The 17201-nt window shown below is 40.6% G+C and overlaps 1 protein-coding gene across 3 annotated transcripts in view; it reads right to left on the reverse strand.

The window, feature by feature from the left end:
- The window catches only part of LOC106588971 (zinc finger protein DPF3), a 55614-nt gene extending 38575 nt beyond the window's left edge, over positions 1–17039 (reverse strand). For 2 of the 3 annotated variants that reach the window (XM_014178686.2, XM_014178604.2), the window contains exon 1: positions 16936–17039. In XM_014178686.2, coding sequence (XP_014034161.2) covers positions 16936–16967 — 32 coding nt within the window. In that variant the 5' untranslated portion in view covers positions 16968–17039. Of the gene's footprint in view, positions 1–958; positions 1138–16935 lie in introns of those variants that run through there. The other variant, XM_045715985.1, reaches the window with a different exon arrangement.
- Between the last annotated feature and the right edge of the window lie 162 nt (positions 17040–17201).

Raw genomic sequence — 17201 nt, forward strand, 5'->3', positions numbered from 1 at the left:
GAAAGAGAGAGAAAGAAGGGAGAGAAAGAAGGGGAGAGCACGAGAGAGACGGAGAGCATGAAGCTCAGAGAGAGAGAGGTTAAAGACAAACCATCAGAAAGGATAGCACGATAACTAGCAGGCTGCATTGTTTTCCTTCCTCGTGTTATAAACCAACAAAGACAGTGAATAGTAGGCTAGATAATAATGACAATGTTATTCTTTGCCTTGTGGAAATTTCATAGAGCAATGAGCTCACACGAGACTACTCGCATTTCTAAAGGTTCTAAAACTAGCCTCTGAGCAGCACAGGAATTTTTACAGGAACAAATCACAAACTGAGGTTTATGCACATGCAGAGTGGCCAACTGTTAAGCGCTCGCTTGAGGGTTTAATATAAAATAGTCTATCTGAAAAGGTGATTGAGCAGTGAGTGACAGAGTTTATTAAACTTTAAATAAACCTCAAGACTAGACTACTGATAATAATGATGACTATTATGCCTACCCAAACTAAAGCACCATGTTCCTGGGACCAGAAATGACTAATATGTCATAGCACCTCAATCATGTTTCAGGATTTTATGCCATACAACAGTTACATGTGTTGTAGCTGTTAACAATACAGTCATTAGGCTGCTAACCTAATTAAAAGAACATTTAGGCCTTAAACTACCATCATGTCATATGAATCTGAATGCTCTACCTAGATCACTTCAGTCAAGCTTCAGCGTCTGACCAAAAACATCCAGGGGGATAGAAAACAAACAAGCCGCGAAAGTCATGTTTAAAGCTCCCTCTGTTATGAGGTGTCAACTGTCTGTCTCAGAGGCTGCTGCATGTCTTTCATCCTACTAGTGCACTGGCCCTGAGCAGCAGATGCAGCAGCCTAGGTGAGAGACATCTCCAACACTCATCATGAGTGACGAGCCTCAGCGTCTGAGAGCACAAGAGGTGAGAGAGGCGCCGCTCATACTCACATACGTTTTTTCCCCACTGTCCGTTATTTAGCACCTTTGTGTGACATTGAAGTGGTTGGAAGGTTGATCCAACGGTAAAAATACATAGCAGAACTAACCAGACACAGACACTGTTCTGACTTAGCTACAGTAAGGGAAAGCCTAGCTCAAAAGCACACACCATCTTACAGATGTGAGTGAGGGGGAAACAAAAATGTAATCTTGTGGCTGCTGGGGCCTCCTTTATCAGTGTGCTTCTGTCAACAGTTTGGGCGTCGCATGTCTGTGCCCAGCCCTTAGTTTTAGCATTACATGAACACACATTTTGCATAATAGAGAATGATAACTCAGTTTCCATGAGGCCAGGCAAGCCAAGTGATCTGCTATTTTTACACTACATTTGAGGAACCCCTAGAGTTTTATACTGAGCAAAAATATAAAACACAACATGTAAAGTGTTGGTCCCATGGAATATGGGGGAAAAGATGCACCAAATTATTTTCAGTCTTTAACATAGAAATGCTACCAAAAAAATGTATTGAAACTTGTTACAAATGATGGAGTCACGCAGGATTCACAGAATGATATTTTGAAAGAGGAAGTAAAGTACTTTAAGAATATGTTTGTTTCAGTCTCCTCCATCTCCACTAACCGAAGCTAATTGTATGGATTTCTTTCCTATTAATAATGTAAAATTAACATCTGTACAGAAAGACTCATGTGAAGGCCAAATTACAGAGGAACGTCTTGATGCTATTAAAGCCTTTTAAGTCTGGGAAAACTTCAGGGCTGGATGGCATACCAGTGGAAGTATACAAAACTGTTTTTTGATATACTCAGAGGACCATTATTAGCATGTTTTAACCACTCCTATATACACGCAACAAGGTCTGATTTCATTATTACTGAAACAGAATCCAAGTGTATATATAAAGATCCAGTCCATTTAAACAATTAGAGGCCTCTTACACTTCAGTGTTATGATTAGAGATCAACCGATTAATCGGAATGGCCGATTTCAAGTTTTCATAACAATCGGACATCGGTATTTTGGGACACCGATTTGGCCGGAATTATTATTTTTTTTTGACACCTTTATTTAACTAGTCAAGTCAGTTAAGAACACATTCTTATTTTCAATGACGGCCTAGGAACGGTGGGTTAACTGCCTTGTTCAGGGGCAGAATGAAAGATTTTTAATCACAACATCTTTATCTTTCAGGACTGTATTTTTAAACAGGTCAAAGGATGTGCCATGGGAAATTGCTACAGCCCTTCCTACGCTGGTTTGTACTTGGGTAAATGGGAAAATGGCTTCATTTTGGATCCTTCTAATAACCATTTCTTTGACCGGATTATATGGTGGGGACGCTATATTGATGATGTTTGCCTGTTTTGGTCCGGCTCAGAAGAACTTATTTCCTTCCACCAATACCTTAACAGCATTAACCCTAACATCAAACTAACTATGGAGTACAGCAAGGATAACATTCATTTTTTGGACCTCGACATTAGTAGAAATGACAAAGGTTGTTTGCACACATCAATCTTTAGGAAGCCTACAGATGGGAATACCATTCTGAGGGCAGACAGCTTTCACCCCAAAAGGCTAAAAGAGAATATTCCATATGGCCAATTCCAAAGAGTCTGCAGAATTTGCGATCAGGAAACAGACTACAGTGTCAAATCTGCTGAATTGGAGAATTGCTTCTTGAATCGGGGCTACAGCGTTCAGGTCCTGAAAGATGCAGGTATAAGGGCTGGATTACTTGACAGACAGAACTTGTTGCGAAGGGGAGTGCCTCGTGATACATCAGAGAGAGTGTATTTTGTTACAAAATACAGCACTGAAGCAGAGAACATTAAAAATAATTGGGGAATCATCCAAAGTGATACGCTACTACGACAAGTCTTTCCTGAGCCACCAGTCATAAGCTTTAAGAGATGTCCTACCCTAAATGACAAATTAGTCCACAGTTATCTTCCGGGTGACTCAAGAAACTTGACTTGACCACAAACCCAAGGGCTCTTTTAAATGTAACCATTGCAACCATTGCAGAAATATTGCACAGAAGAAGTATTTTGTTGACACAGCTTCCAAAATGGAGTATTACGTCAAGCATTTCATTAACTGCAAAACCACTCATGTCATCTATAGATTGGAATGTCCACAGTGCAAGCAAGGTGTTCTACATTGGACGGACAAAGAGACGCCTTCAAGACCGCTTAGCGGAACACAAGTACGCCATATGGGTAGGCAAATGAAGACTACCCCATGGCAAGGTACTACAAGTCCTTACACCATTGCAACCCTGCCTCCCTACAAGCTATGGGTATTGATCATATTCCGGCCTCTATTAGAAAAGGGGACCGTCTTAAACAGTTAAACCAAAGGGAAAGTTTTGGGATTTACAAACTACAGGCCACTAAATACCCTGGTTTAAATGAAGATATGGATTTCTCACCCTTCCTGTAGGGTTGTGATAGGTCCACTAGATGACAGCAAATGGACATTTTGCTCAATTGCCCTCAGCTATGTTTAGACTGTTGTTGTTCATGTTTTGCTGTGTTCTAGTGTACTATGGAATATATTGCTTTCTTATTTTTGACACTTCTCCCAGTCATATTTAAGGTTAGAACTACCTCTCTAAGTGTCCTGATACTTCTAGCTTGGAGTTGTATTTTTATGATAACATAGCTACAGTATTTCACTTTTTAATGTGTATAGTATTGCTTACTAGGTGTGTCCAATCAATTTTGTAACCACTCCCTTTTCTAATTAGGGCTAATTGGAAAAGCTGGTCAAAAGAGGACATTGTATAATTTTTTTGTACTCCCTGACGAAGGCCATGCAGCCGAAACGCAGTCGGATTTTTTAATACTTTGTTTCTATTGAACATGCCATACTAATAAAGGCATTTTAATTAATTATATGAAGAGTGCCTTGGTCCTCCTTTCTTTTTGATGACCAATTTACCAAAGAGCACCTTCTGTCTACCAAAATTACTATTGTGTACCTTAGTAGCGCTTCCCTTCCTCTTAATAATATTAAGGGATTAGAAATCCGTGGCTTAAAAACAAAGGTGTCATTGTACGCTGATGATTCATGTTTTCTTTTAAAACCACAATTAGCATCCCTCCACAACCTCATAAAGGATCTAGATACTTTTGCTAACCTCTCTGGATTAAAAACAAATTATGATAAGTGTACTATATTACGCATTGGATCACTGAAAAATGCTACTTTTACATTACCGTGTAGTTTACCAATAAAATGGTCTGACGGGGATGTGGACATACTCGGTATACATATCCCGAAAGAAAGAAATGATCTCACTCAATACATTTTTATAGAAAGTTAGCAAAAATAGATAAGATCTTGCTACCATGGAAAGGAAATACCTGTCTATTTGTGGAAAAATCACCCTGATTAACTCTTTAGTCATATCACAGTTGACCTATTTGCTTATGGTTTTGCCTACACCTGGTGACACGCTTTTTAAATTATATGAACAAAAACATATTAGATTTTATTTGGAATGGCAAGCCAGACAAAATTAAAAAGGCCTACTTATATAATGAGTATGAATTCGGAGGGCAGAAATTCTTAAATATTAAAGCATTAGACCTCTGACTAAAGGCATCAGTCATACAAAAGTTATACTTAAATCCAAAATGGTTCTCTAGTAAATTAGTAAGAATGAATCCCCCCCCATGTTCAAGAATGGCCCTTTTCCCTATATTCAGATTACAACTGCTCACTTTCGGTTATTTGAAAACTAAATAATTTCCAAAATATTGTTATTTTTTAAACAAGCCTTAGAAAGTTGGTTGCAAATTCAGTTTAATCCACCTCAAAAGACAGAACAAATAATACAGCAAATATTGTGGTTAACTCAAATATACTAATTGATAAAAAAATATATATTTTTTAAATAAAAAAATAAAAAAGGTATAATTTTTGTAAATGATATCATAAATAGGACTGGTGGAGTTATGTCACACGTGCAGCTAACACAGACATATGGAAATGTCTGCTCTACCCAAAATTACAACCAACTAATTGCAGCATTACCACAAAAATGGAAGAGGCAAGTAGAAGGGGGAAAAAGTAAGGAAGTTGTCTGTCGGCCCTGCATTAAAGACCAAAAATTGTTAAAGTAAATTGTGATAAATAAAAATATATACCAATTTCATTTAAGGCCCAAAACATTGCAAAATAGTTGGGAAGAGATTTTCGATGTACCGATTCCATGGCACATGGTTTATGAATTGACACGCAAAACGACGCCAGACTCAAAACTTCAAATCTTTTCATTTAAATGATTATACAAAATTCTTGCAACCAATAGAATGGTATATATATGGGGATACAATCTTCCCAGCTCTGCAGATTTTGCTGTGAGGAGGCAGAGTCATTTGATCATTTATTTTGGTACTGTCCATACGTAGCTCATTTCAAGTCACAGGTCCAGGAATGGCTGAAGAACTGCAACATTTACCTAGAACTAACGCTGCAGATAGCAATACTGGGTGATTTGAAAAGTCATACTCAAACTGATCAATAATATAATCATTATTTTGGCAAAAATGTTTATCTCTAATTTACAATCTGTAGAAGCTATGAGAATAGAAAGGTTCAGGACTTTTGTGAAGCATCACATCACAAAAAAATATATGGCAAATAGAAATCAAAAATGGATGCTGTTAAGAGATAGATGGGCGGGGTTGAATGGAGCTGAAGGGTGTGACTAATAACAACAAGAACCAATGTAAAACATACCGGGTCTGTAAAATGTATATAGGTTCAGAAATGTTGTGAAATAGCACAGTTACAAATAGAAATCAAACTGGATGGACATCAGAAATAGAGGAAGGACTAAAAACTAAATATCACTATTGTAAAATGGATTATGTCTGTAAAGTGCGTATAAACTGAAGGTAGAAGCCTAAGTGTTATTGTTTATTAGTTTACTCCAATTGGGGAGGGGTGGTAGGGTTTGTGGCTAATAATAAAGGTATATTTGATTTGATTGGGTATATATATAAAAAGTGTGTATATATATATACTATATACTGCTCAAAAAAATAAAGGGAACACTTAAACAACACATCCTAGATCTGAATGAAAGAAATAATCTTATTAAAAACTTTTTCTTTACATAGTTGAATGTGCTGACAACAAAATCACATAAAAATAATCAATGGAAATCAAATTTATCAACCCATGGAGGTCTGGATTTGGAGTCACACTCAAAATTAAAGTGGAAAACCACACTACAGGCTGATCCAACTTTGATGTAATGTCCTTAAAACAAGTCAAAATGAGGCTCAGTAGTGTGTGTGGCCTCCACGTGCCTGTATGACCTCCCTACAACACCTGGGCATGCTCCTGATGAGGTGGCAGATGGTCTCCTGAGGGATCTCCTCCCAGACCTGGACTAAAGCATCCGCCAACTCCTGGACAGTCTGTGGTGCAACGTGGCGTTGGTGGATGGAGCGAGACATGATGTCCCAGATGTGCTCAATTGGATTCAGGTCAGGGGAACGGGCGGGCCAGTCCATAGCATCAATGCCTTCCTCTTGCAGGAACTGCTGACACACTCCAGCCACATGAGGTCTAGCATTGTCTTGCATTAGGAGGAACCCAGGGCCAACCGCACCAGCATATGGTCTCACAAGGGGTCTGAGGATCTCATCTCGGTACCTAATGGCAGTCAGGCTACCACTGGCGAGCACATGGAGGGCTGTGCGGCCCCCCAAAGAAATGCCACCCCACACCATGACTGACCCACCACCAAACCGGTCATGCTGGAGGATGTTGCAGGCAGCAGAACGTTCTCCACGTCGTCTCCAGACTCTGTCACGTCTGTCACGTGCTCAGTGTGAACCTGCTTTCATCTGTGAAGAGCACAGGGCGCCAGTGGCAAATTTGCCAATCTTGGTGTTCTCTGGCAAATGCCAAATGTCCTGCACGGTGTTGGGCTGTAAGCACAACCCCCACCTGTGGACGTCGGGCCCTCATACCACCCTCATGGAGTCTGTTTCTGACCGTTTGAGCAGACACATGCACATTTGTGGCCTGCTGGAGGTCATTTTGCAGGGCTCTGACAGTGCTTCTCCTGCTCCTCCTTCCACAAAGGCGGAGGTAGCGGTCCTTCTGCTGGGTTGTTGCCCTCCTACGGCCTCCTCCACATCTCCTGATGTACTGGCCTGTCTCCTGGTAGCGCCTCCATGCTCTGGACACTACGCTGACAGACACAGCAAACCTTCTTGCCACAGCTCGCATTGATGTGCCATCCTGGATGAGCTGCACTACCTGAGCCACTTGTGTGGGTTGTAGACTCCGTCTCATGCTACCAGTAGAGTGAAAGCACCGCCAGCATTCAAAAGTGACCAAAACATCAGCCAGGAAGCATAGGAACTGAGAAGTGGTCTGTGGTCCCCACCTGCAGAAACACTCCTTTATTGGGGGTGTCTTGCTAATTGCCTATAATTTCCAACTGTTGTCTATTCCATTTGCACAACAGCTTGTGAAATTTATTGTCAATCAGTGTTGCTTCCTAAGTGGACAGTTTGATTTCACAGAAGTGTGATTGACTTGGAGTTACATTGTGTTGTTTAAGTGTTCCCTTTATTTTTTTGAGCAGTGTATATATATATATATATATATGAGAGGACATTTCTTTTTTTGCTGAGTTTATATATATAAACTCAGCAAAAAAAGAAATGTCCTCTCACTGTCAACTGCGTTCAATTTCAGCAAACTTAACATGTGTAAATATTTGTATGAACATAAGATTCAACAACTGAGACATAAACTGAACAAGTTCCACAGACATGTGACTAACAGAAATTGAATCATGTGTCCCTGAACAAATGGAGGGTCAAAATCAAAAGTAACAGTCATTAACTTCTCTAGGGCCAGTGGGACGATTTCGTCCCACCTACATAACAGCCAGTGGAATCCCGTGGCGCGTTATTCAAATACCTTAGAAATGCTATTACTTCAATTTCTCAAACATATGACTATTTTACACCATTTTAAAGACAAGACTCTCGTTAATCTATCCACACTGTCCGATTTCAAAAAGGCTTTACAATGAAAGCAAAACATTAGATTATGTCAGCAGAGTACCCAGCCAGAAATAATCAGACACCCATTTTTCAAGCTAGCATATAATGTCACATAAACCCAAACCACAGCACTAAGCTTTGATGATCTTCATCAGATGACAATCTTAGGACATTATGTTATACAATACATGCATGTTTTGTTCAATCAAGTTCATATTTATATCAAAAACCAGCTTTTTACATTAGCATGTGACGTTCCGGTGAATTTACTAAATTACTCACGATAAACGTTCACAAAAAACATAACAATTATTTTAACAATTATAGATACAGAACTCCTCTATGCACTCGATATGTCCGATTTTAAAATAGCTTTTCGGTGAAAGCACATTTAGCAATATTCTAAGTAGATAGCCCGGCATCACAGGGCTAGCTATTTAGACACCCACCAAGTTTAGCCCTCACCAAAGTCAGATTTACTATAAGAAAAATGTTATTACCTTTGCTGTTCTTCATCAGAATGCACTCCCAGGACTTCTACTTCAATAACAAATGTTGGTTTGGTTCAAAATAATCCATAGTTATATCCAAATAGCGGCGTTTTGTTCGTGCGTTCTTTTACTGTGGCGTTGATGTTCAGGAAATCGTTTCCCTCCAATAACCGGCATTCAAGTCAGCACCACAAATTAAATAATTAAAATTAGAAAACATTGGTAAAATATTATATTGTCATTTAAAGAATTATAGATTTACATCTCTTGAACGCAATCAACTTGCCAGATTTAAAAATAACCTTACTGGGAAATCACACTTTGCAATACACTGAGCACTGCGCCCAGAAAATACTATGTAAATAATCCATTACCTTTGATTCTCTTCATCAGATGTCACTTCCAGGTATCACAGGTCCATAACGAATGTAGTTTTGTTCAAAAAAGCTCATCATTTATGTCCAAAAATCTCCGTCTTGTTAGCACATGATCTAAGCCCGCCGGACTTCACTTCATGAACGAGGGGAAAAAAATATATTTACGTTCGTTCAAACATGTCAAACGTTGTATAGCATAAATCATTAGGGCCTTTTTTAACCAGAACATGAATAATATTCAAGGTGGACAAATGCATTCTCTTTTATAACGTATTGGAACGAGGGTACCCAACATGAACTCGCGCGCCAGGTGTCTAATGGGCCATCATCGTTCCATGGCTCTTGTTCGGTCAGATCTCCCTCCAGAAGACTCAAAACACTTTGTAAAGGCTGGTGACATCTAGTGGAAGCAATAGGAAGTGCCAAAATATTCCTCAGCCCCTGTGTTTTTCAATGGCATAGGTTTAAAGGTAATACAACACATCAGGTATCCACTTCCTGTCAGAATCTGTCTCAGGGTTTTGCCTGCCAAATGAGTTCTGTTATACTCACAGACACCATTCAAACAGTTATAGAAACTTTAGGGTGTTTTCTATCCATATATAATAAGTATATGCATATTCTAGTTACTGGGTAGGATTAGTAACCAGATTAAAATCGGGTACATTTTTTTATCCAGCCGTGCAAATACTGCCCCCTAGCCCTAACAGGTTAAGTTAATACTTTGTAGCGCCACCTTTTGCTGCGATTACAGCTGTAAGTCGCTTGGGGTATGTCTCTATCAGTTTTGCACATCGAGAGACTGAAATTTTTGCCCATTCCTCCTTGCAAAACAGCTCGAGCTCAGTGAGGTTGGATGGAGAGCGTTTGTGAACAGCAGTTTTCAGTTCTTTCCACAGATTCTCGATTGGATTCAGGTCTGGACTTTGACTTGGCCATTCTAATACCTGGATATGTTTATTTGTGAACCATTCTATTGTAGATTTTGCTTTATGTTTTGGATCATTGTCTTGTTGGAAGACAAATCTCCGTCCCAGTCTCAGGTCTTTTGCAGACTCCATCAGGTTTTCTTCCAGAATGGTCCTGTATTTGGCTCCATCCATCTTCCCATCAATTTTAAGCATCTTCCCTGCCCCTGCTGAAGAAAAGCAGGCCCAAACCATGATGCTGCCACCACCATGTTTGACAGTGGGGATGGTGTGTTCAGGGTGATGAGCTGTGTTGCTTTTACGCCAAACATAACGTTTTGCATTGTTGCCAAAAAGTTCGATTTTGGTTTCATCTGACCAGAGCACCTTCTTCCACATGTTTGGTGTGTCTCCCAGGTGGCTAGTGGCAAACTTTAAACAACACTTTTTATGGATATCTTTAACCTCTATGGGCTAGGTGGGACGCTTGCGTCCCACCTACTCAACAGCCAGTGCCAGCCTGTGGCGCGATTTTCAAAACCTTAGAAATGCTATTACTTCAATTTCTCAAACATATGACTATTTTACAGCCATTTAAAGACACGACTCTCGTTAATCTAACCACACTGTCCGATTTCAAAAAGGCTTTACAACGAAAGCAAAACATTAGATTATGTCAGCAGAGTACCAAGCCAGAAATAATCAGACACCCATTTTTCAAGCCAGCATATAATGTCACCAAAACCCAGAAGACAGCTAAATGCAGCACTCACCTTTGATGATCTTCATCAGATGACAACCCTAGGACATTATGTTATACAATACATGCATGTTTTGTTCAATCAAGTTCATATTTATATCAAAAACCAGCTTTTTACATTAGCATGTGACGTTCAGAACTAGCATACTTCCGGGGAATTCGCTAACATTTTACTAAATTACTCACGATAAACGTTCACAAAAAGCATAACAATTATTTTAAGAATTATAGATACAGACCTCCTCTATGCACTCGATATGTCCGATTTTAAAATAGCTTTTTGGTGAAAGCACATTTTGCAATATTCTAAGTACATAGCCCAGGCATCACGGGCTCGCTATTTAGACACCCGGCAAGTTTAGCACTCACCATAATCATATTTACTATTATAAAAGTTTCATTACCTTTTGTTGTCTTCGTCAGAATGCACACCCAGGACTGCTACTTCAATAACAAATGTTGGTTTGGTCCAAAATAATCCATCGTTATATCCGAATAGCGGCGTTTTGTTCGTGCGTTCCAGACACTATCCGAAATAGTAAAGAAGTGTCGCGCGCATGGCGCAATTCGTGACAATAAAATTCTAAATATTCCATTACCGTACTTCGGAAGCATGTCAACCGCTGTTTAAAATCAATTTTTACGACATTTTTCTCGTAGAAAAGCGATAATATTCCGACAGGGAATCTCCATTTCGGCAAACAGAGGAAAAAAATCCCAAAGGCGTGGGCGGTCGGGGTCACGAGAATAAGCCCAGTGTCCCTTGATCGGCCACTTGAGAAAGGCGATAATGTGTTTCAGCCTGGGGCTGGAATGAGGACATTCTGTTTTTTCCCGGGCTCTGAGCGCCTATGGACGACGTGGGAAGTGTCACGTTAGAGCAGAGATCCTTAGTAAATGATAGAGATGGAAAAGAAGTTCAAGAAATGGTCAGACAGGCCACTTCCTGTAAAGGAATCTCTCAGGTTTTGACCTGCCATTTGAGTTCTGTTATACTCACAGACACCATTCAAACAGTTTTAGAAAATTTAGGGTGTTTTCTATCCATATGTAATAAGTATATGCATATTCTAGTTACTGGGTAGGAGTGGTAACCAGATTAAATCGGGTATGTTTTTTATCCAGCCGTGTCAATACTGCCCCCTAGCCCTAACAGGTTAAGAAATGGCTTTTTTCTTGCCACTCTTCCATAAAGGCCAGATTTGTGCAGTATACAACTGATTGTTGTCCTATGGACAGAGTCTCCCACCTCAGCTGTAGATCTCTGCAGTTCATCCAGAGTGATCATGGGCCTCTTGGCTGCATCTCTGATCAGTCTTCTCCTTGTATGAGCTGAAAGTTTAGAGGGACGGCCGGGTCTTCGTAGATTTGCAGTGGTCTGATACTCCTTCCATTTCAATATTATCGCTTGCACAGTGCTCCTTGAGATGTTTAAAGCTTGGGAAATCCTTTTGTATCCAAATCCGGCTTTAAACTTCTCCACAACAGTATCTCGGACCTGCCTGGTGTGTTCCTTGTTCTTCATGATGCTCTCTGCGCTTTAAACGGACCTCTGAGACTATCACAGAGCAGGTGCATTTATACAGAGACTTGATTACACACAGGTGGATTCTATTTATCATCATTAGTCATTTAGGTCAACATTGGATCATTCAGAGATCCTCACTGAACTTCTGGAGAGAGTTTGCTGCACTGAAAGTAAAGGGGCTGAATAATTTTGCACGCCCAATTTTTCAGTTTTTTATTTGTTAAAAAAGTTTGAAATATCCAATAAATTTCGTTCCACTTTATGATTGTGTCCCACTTGTTGTTGATTCTTCACAAACAATTACAGTTTTATATCTTTATGTTTGAAGCCTGAAATGTGGCAAAAGGTCGAAAAGTTCAAGGGGGCCGAATACTTCCGCAAGGTACTGTATGTATATATATATATATTAAAAAAAAGTGTTGGTCCCATGTTTCATGAGCTGAAATAAAAGTTCGCAGAAATTTTCCATACGCACAAAAAGCTTTTTCTCTCATATTTTGTGCACACATCTGTTTACATCCCTGTTAGTGAGCATTTCTCCTTTGGCAAGATAATCCATCCACCTGACAGGTGTGGCATATCAAGAAGCTGATTAAACAGCATGATTATTACACAGATGCACCTTGTGCTGGGGACAATAAAAGGCCACTTTAAAATATGCAGTTTTGCCACACAACACAATGCCACAGATGTCTCAAGTTGAGGGAGCGTGGAATTGGCATGCTGACTGCAGTAATGTCCACCAGAGCTGTTGCCAGAGAATTTAATGTTAATTTCTCTTTGAGAATTTGGCAGTACGTCCAACCGGCCTTACAACCGCAGACCACGTGTAACCACTCCAGCCCAGGACCTCCACATCCGTCTTCTTCACCTGCGGGATCGTCTGAGACCAACCACCTAGAGAGTTGATGAAACTGAGGAGTATTTCTGTCAGGAAACACCCAATCTGATTGGCTGGGCCTGGTACCACAGTGGAGGGCCTATGCCCTCCCAGGCCCACCTATGTCTGTGCCCCTGCCCAGTCATGTGAAATCCATAGATTAGGGATTAATCAATCAATCAAATGTATTTATAAAGCCCTTCTTACATCAGCTGATGTCACAAAGTGCTGTACAGAAACCCAGCCTAAAACCCCAAACAGAAAGCAATGCAGGTGTAGAAGCACTGTGGCTAGGAAAAACTCCCTAGAAAGGCCAGAACCTAGGAAGAAACTGAGAGAGGAACCAGGCTATGAAGGGTGGCCGGTCCTCTTCTGGCTGTGCCGGGTGGAGATTATAACAGAACATGGCCAAGATGTTCAAATCTTCATAGATGACCAGCAGGGTCAAACAATAATAATCACAGTGGTTGTAGAAGGTGCAACTGGTCAGCACCTCAGGAGTAAATGTCAGTTGGCTTTTCATAGCCGATCATTCAGAGTATCTCTACCGCTCCTGCTGTCTCTAGAGATTTGAAAACAGCAGGTCTGGGACAGGTAGCACGTCCAGTGAACAGGTCAGTGTTCCATAGCCGCAGGCAGAACAGTTGAAGCTGGAGCAGCAGCACAACCAGGTGGACTGGGGACAGCAAGGGGTCATCAGGCCAGGTAGTCCTGAGGCATGGTCCTAAGGCTCTCTAATGAATTTACTAATTTCCTTATATGAACTGTAACTCAGTAAAATCGTTGAAATTGTTGCATTTATATTTTTGTTCAGTATAGTTTAGGGCCTGTGAGGGCTGAAGTAACAGTGTTGGAGTTACAATGTTGTTGTCTAGACCTTGATACTCTGTTATAGCCATACATTTTCCAACAGGCTGAAAAAGGGCAATACAATACACATTCTTCAGAATAAACATTTCCTCCACCAACTTCTGCCTTTTGAGATCTGTTTAGGCAAATGTCTTGGGTTTTGTAGGTACATGTCAGCTTTACAGGAAGCCAGAGCTGCAGCATAGAAAGAGGGGAGGGTCTAGAGTGAGACTGCATCCTGACAACAGGCCCTTGATTACAACCATCAGCACAACAGAGCCAAGATAAGGTCTAGAGGAAAACCAGACGATAGGCCTACACCTCACTGCAGTACCAATACACATACAGCATGACTCACTCAAAGCCAACCACAGAGTAATGGCATAGTGTCATACAAGACTTCCTATCGAACACGTTTACCCTATAGCTAAGATAGTCAGTTCACCGAGTCATCTTCAAAGATAACACACATGGCCTGTGCACACACAGGCTCAATATTTGTTCTCCATTTTATCAGTAGCTTGTTGAGGCCCTTCTCCCTCTTCTCATCTCTTCTTCTCACCCTATATCTTCCTCTCATGCATACAGGAATTAACACACACAGTGTGGGAGGAGCAACACTTAAGGTACACCCACCACATCCTTCTCTATAACAAAGCCAACAAGACTCCCTAATTAAATTTGCCTAATCTCAAATAAGAATACTCTTGATACAAAATTGTCAAACTGGTCCACATGAGCAACATCCAATTAGTGTCAAGTGTGACTAATTATAATCTGAAAAATGATGTGTGGCTAATTATAGCAGATTGAAACACTTCATTAAGCATAGCTTATAGCGAGGAGACATTCCACATTTGAATGTTAAAACCTCTCTACGAGATGAAGCAGCAGCAGCTTCAGGCACAATAGAATGTGTAGGTTGATCTTGTTGGATGCAAGGATAAAGTGGTTTGTAGGAAATTAGTCCAGCAAAATGTATTTTCAAAAATGGCACATGCTCAAACTAGGCTACATTGTGCCAACTGGGAAACACAGCCATGAAATTATAAAACAAGACTATCCCTTTATGCTTGTCAGTGGTAGAGCTCTTCCCTCTCATTTATGCAGTCATGAATGTATAATAACAATGGCAATCATACGTAAATGGCGGGTATAGGCAAGGAGCACACTCCCTTGATCCTGTAGGGCCCATGGGGGTGCCAGGGCACTTCTACTGAGGAGCAGATGGGTCTTCTGTCCAGCAGCGTAGGCACAGGTGGGCCTGGGCCCACCCAATCAGATTGAGCAGATATGCTCGCTCTACTTGTTCCAAACGGGACATTAGTCTTTTTACCTAAACATGCAAACAACCTCAGAATTCAGAGCAGTGCACTGGAATGACATTCAGATTAACTGGAATGGCATTCACTCTCATAGGATGGTTGGCCAAAAATAACTGAAAGCCACACCCCCAATAAGCCACAAATATGACCGCATTGAGGGATATGTCACTGTGCACCATGCCACTGCCTACTTTATTTGTTCATTTAGCAAACAAGACAGCTCATAATCCAATGCCTTTATCAGTCAACACACCTACAGTTTAGCTTTAAAAAAATTCTCAGCCTCATGGCAAAATGTGTAGAATTGCAGGAAATCAGCTTTAAAAACAGCTAAATTGTATCTTTGCCCCATAGAAAAATGTGTAGAATTGCAGGAATTTAGCCTCCCTCAAAATGTAATCACATTTCCCCACCAAATTTTTGCAGGCCCATCCAACCAACATTTTTTCTCTACACTACTGACATCTGCCATAGCATCCTGATAAATGGGCCCAGTATCCTGGACCAGGCTAATCTGCACCACTCCTCCATTTTAAAAGGCACAGTCAAGTTAAATCCCTCTTTCTTCACCTCCAGACAGTCTCGCCATCTGTACTGCACAGTCCAAAAGGTCTGGTTATACCTCAACTGTCCTGCTGCACTACAACAGTCTGTCAGTGTCCAAACATGGATAGCAACCGGTCGATCTTGTCCATGTCTTTGAGAAAATGTACATACAGGCGTTGTCAATACCACTCAATACATACAAACCTGCCTTAAAACTATTAAATTGGCAATAGTTTTTTCTCAACTTCAATGGATGAATAGATATTTTCTGACAAAAGAATGTTAGATACAATGTTAAAGGGCTCCCGAGTGGTGCAGCGGTCTAAGTCACTGCATCTCCGTGCTAGAGGTGTCACTACAGACCCTGGTTCGATTCCAGGCTGTATCACAACCGGCCGTGATTGGGAGTCCCAAAGGGTGGTGCACAATTGGCCCAGCGTCGTCCGGGTTAGGCCGTCATTGTAAATAAGAATTTGTTCTCAACTTACTTGCCTAGTTAAATAAAAAGATACTAAAAAATATGGAGTCATGGACAAACACTGTAGAGACAAAGTGGTGCACACAGAGCGTAGGATAAAACTGAAATTATGGCACAGGCGTTACAAAATACATAGGCCTACTATCTCCAACTGAAATTCCGGGGCTCACGTTGCTGTCACTTCGCTTTCGGAAGGAAAGGCATGCAAATGTAAAATTCCTCCTCCCTTGCTCTACCGGGTCCTGGACCTGACCACATCTGCGCTCAGCGCCAAAGTTGATATGTCGACAATTCATACCAACTATAAACGACTCTCTGAATCGGAATGTCAATGTTATTACGTAAATATCCAACATTAATGTAATATTGTATTTTTTTCGTCCTCGTCACAGCGCAATGCATGTTGAAACACTTTCGTGCTTAATTTGAAGTAGGATTAAAAGTATCGGTCAAAGCGTCTCTGGATGGGGAGTCAATAAATTAGCAGGTTTAGGCTATAGGCCTAATGTGTAATTCATATATCATTCGCATATCATAGCCAATATCATAGCTAGAATACTGTAAATCTTAAGCAGAAATGTCTAATAAAAAACTAAGTAGGTGCTACTTTGGTGAAAGCAGTGGCACATTATGCAAGTAGACATACACAAAATGCTAAGACAGCATTATTTCTAATTTGCACGCGTCTTGTACTTGCTTGAAAAGACGGATCATTTTAATTGAAGTATTGGCAACAAAGTAACAAAATAGAATTTTATCAATTTGTCAAAATTACTTACGCTTTTAGTGGGTTCTGAATGACAGCCGCCATTTTGCTACACTGTAACGCAATATCAGCGTCTTGCAGTTCTGAGGGAAACCTACGCAAGAGCAACCAATCAGGGCTCGGGGTAAAATCGTTGGCCAATGCATCCACAGTATACGTAAATAAGGCGTGGCCTGTGTGGTAAATTCAATGAGTAAACTGTCAAAACGATTTTAAAGGGTTCTGCCTGTATTTATATTGTAGAAAACGGAATACCGACCATATGTCTATGATACAGAC

The sequence above is a fragment of the Salmo salar genome, chromosome ssa01 (assembly GCF_905237065.1).
Source record: "Salmo salar chromosome ssa01, Ssal_v3.1, whole genome shotgun sequence".
In the NCBI taxonomy this organism is placed as follows: domain Eukaryota; kingdom Metazoa; phylum Chordata; class Actinopteri; order Salmoniformes; family Salmonidae; genus Salmo; species Salmo salar.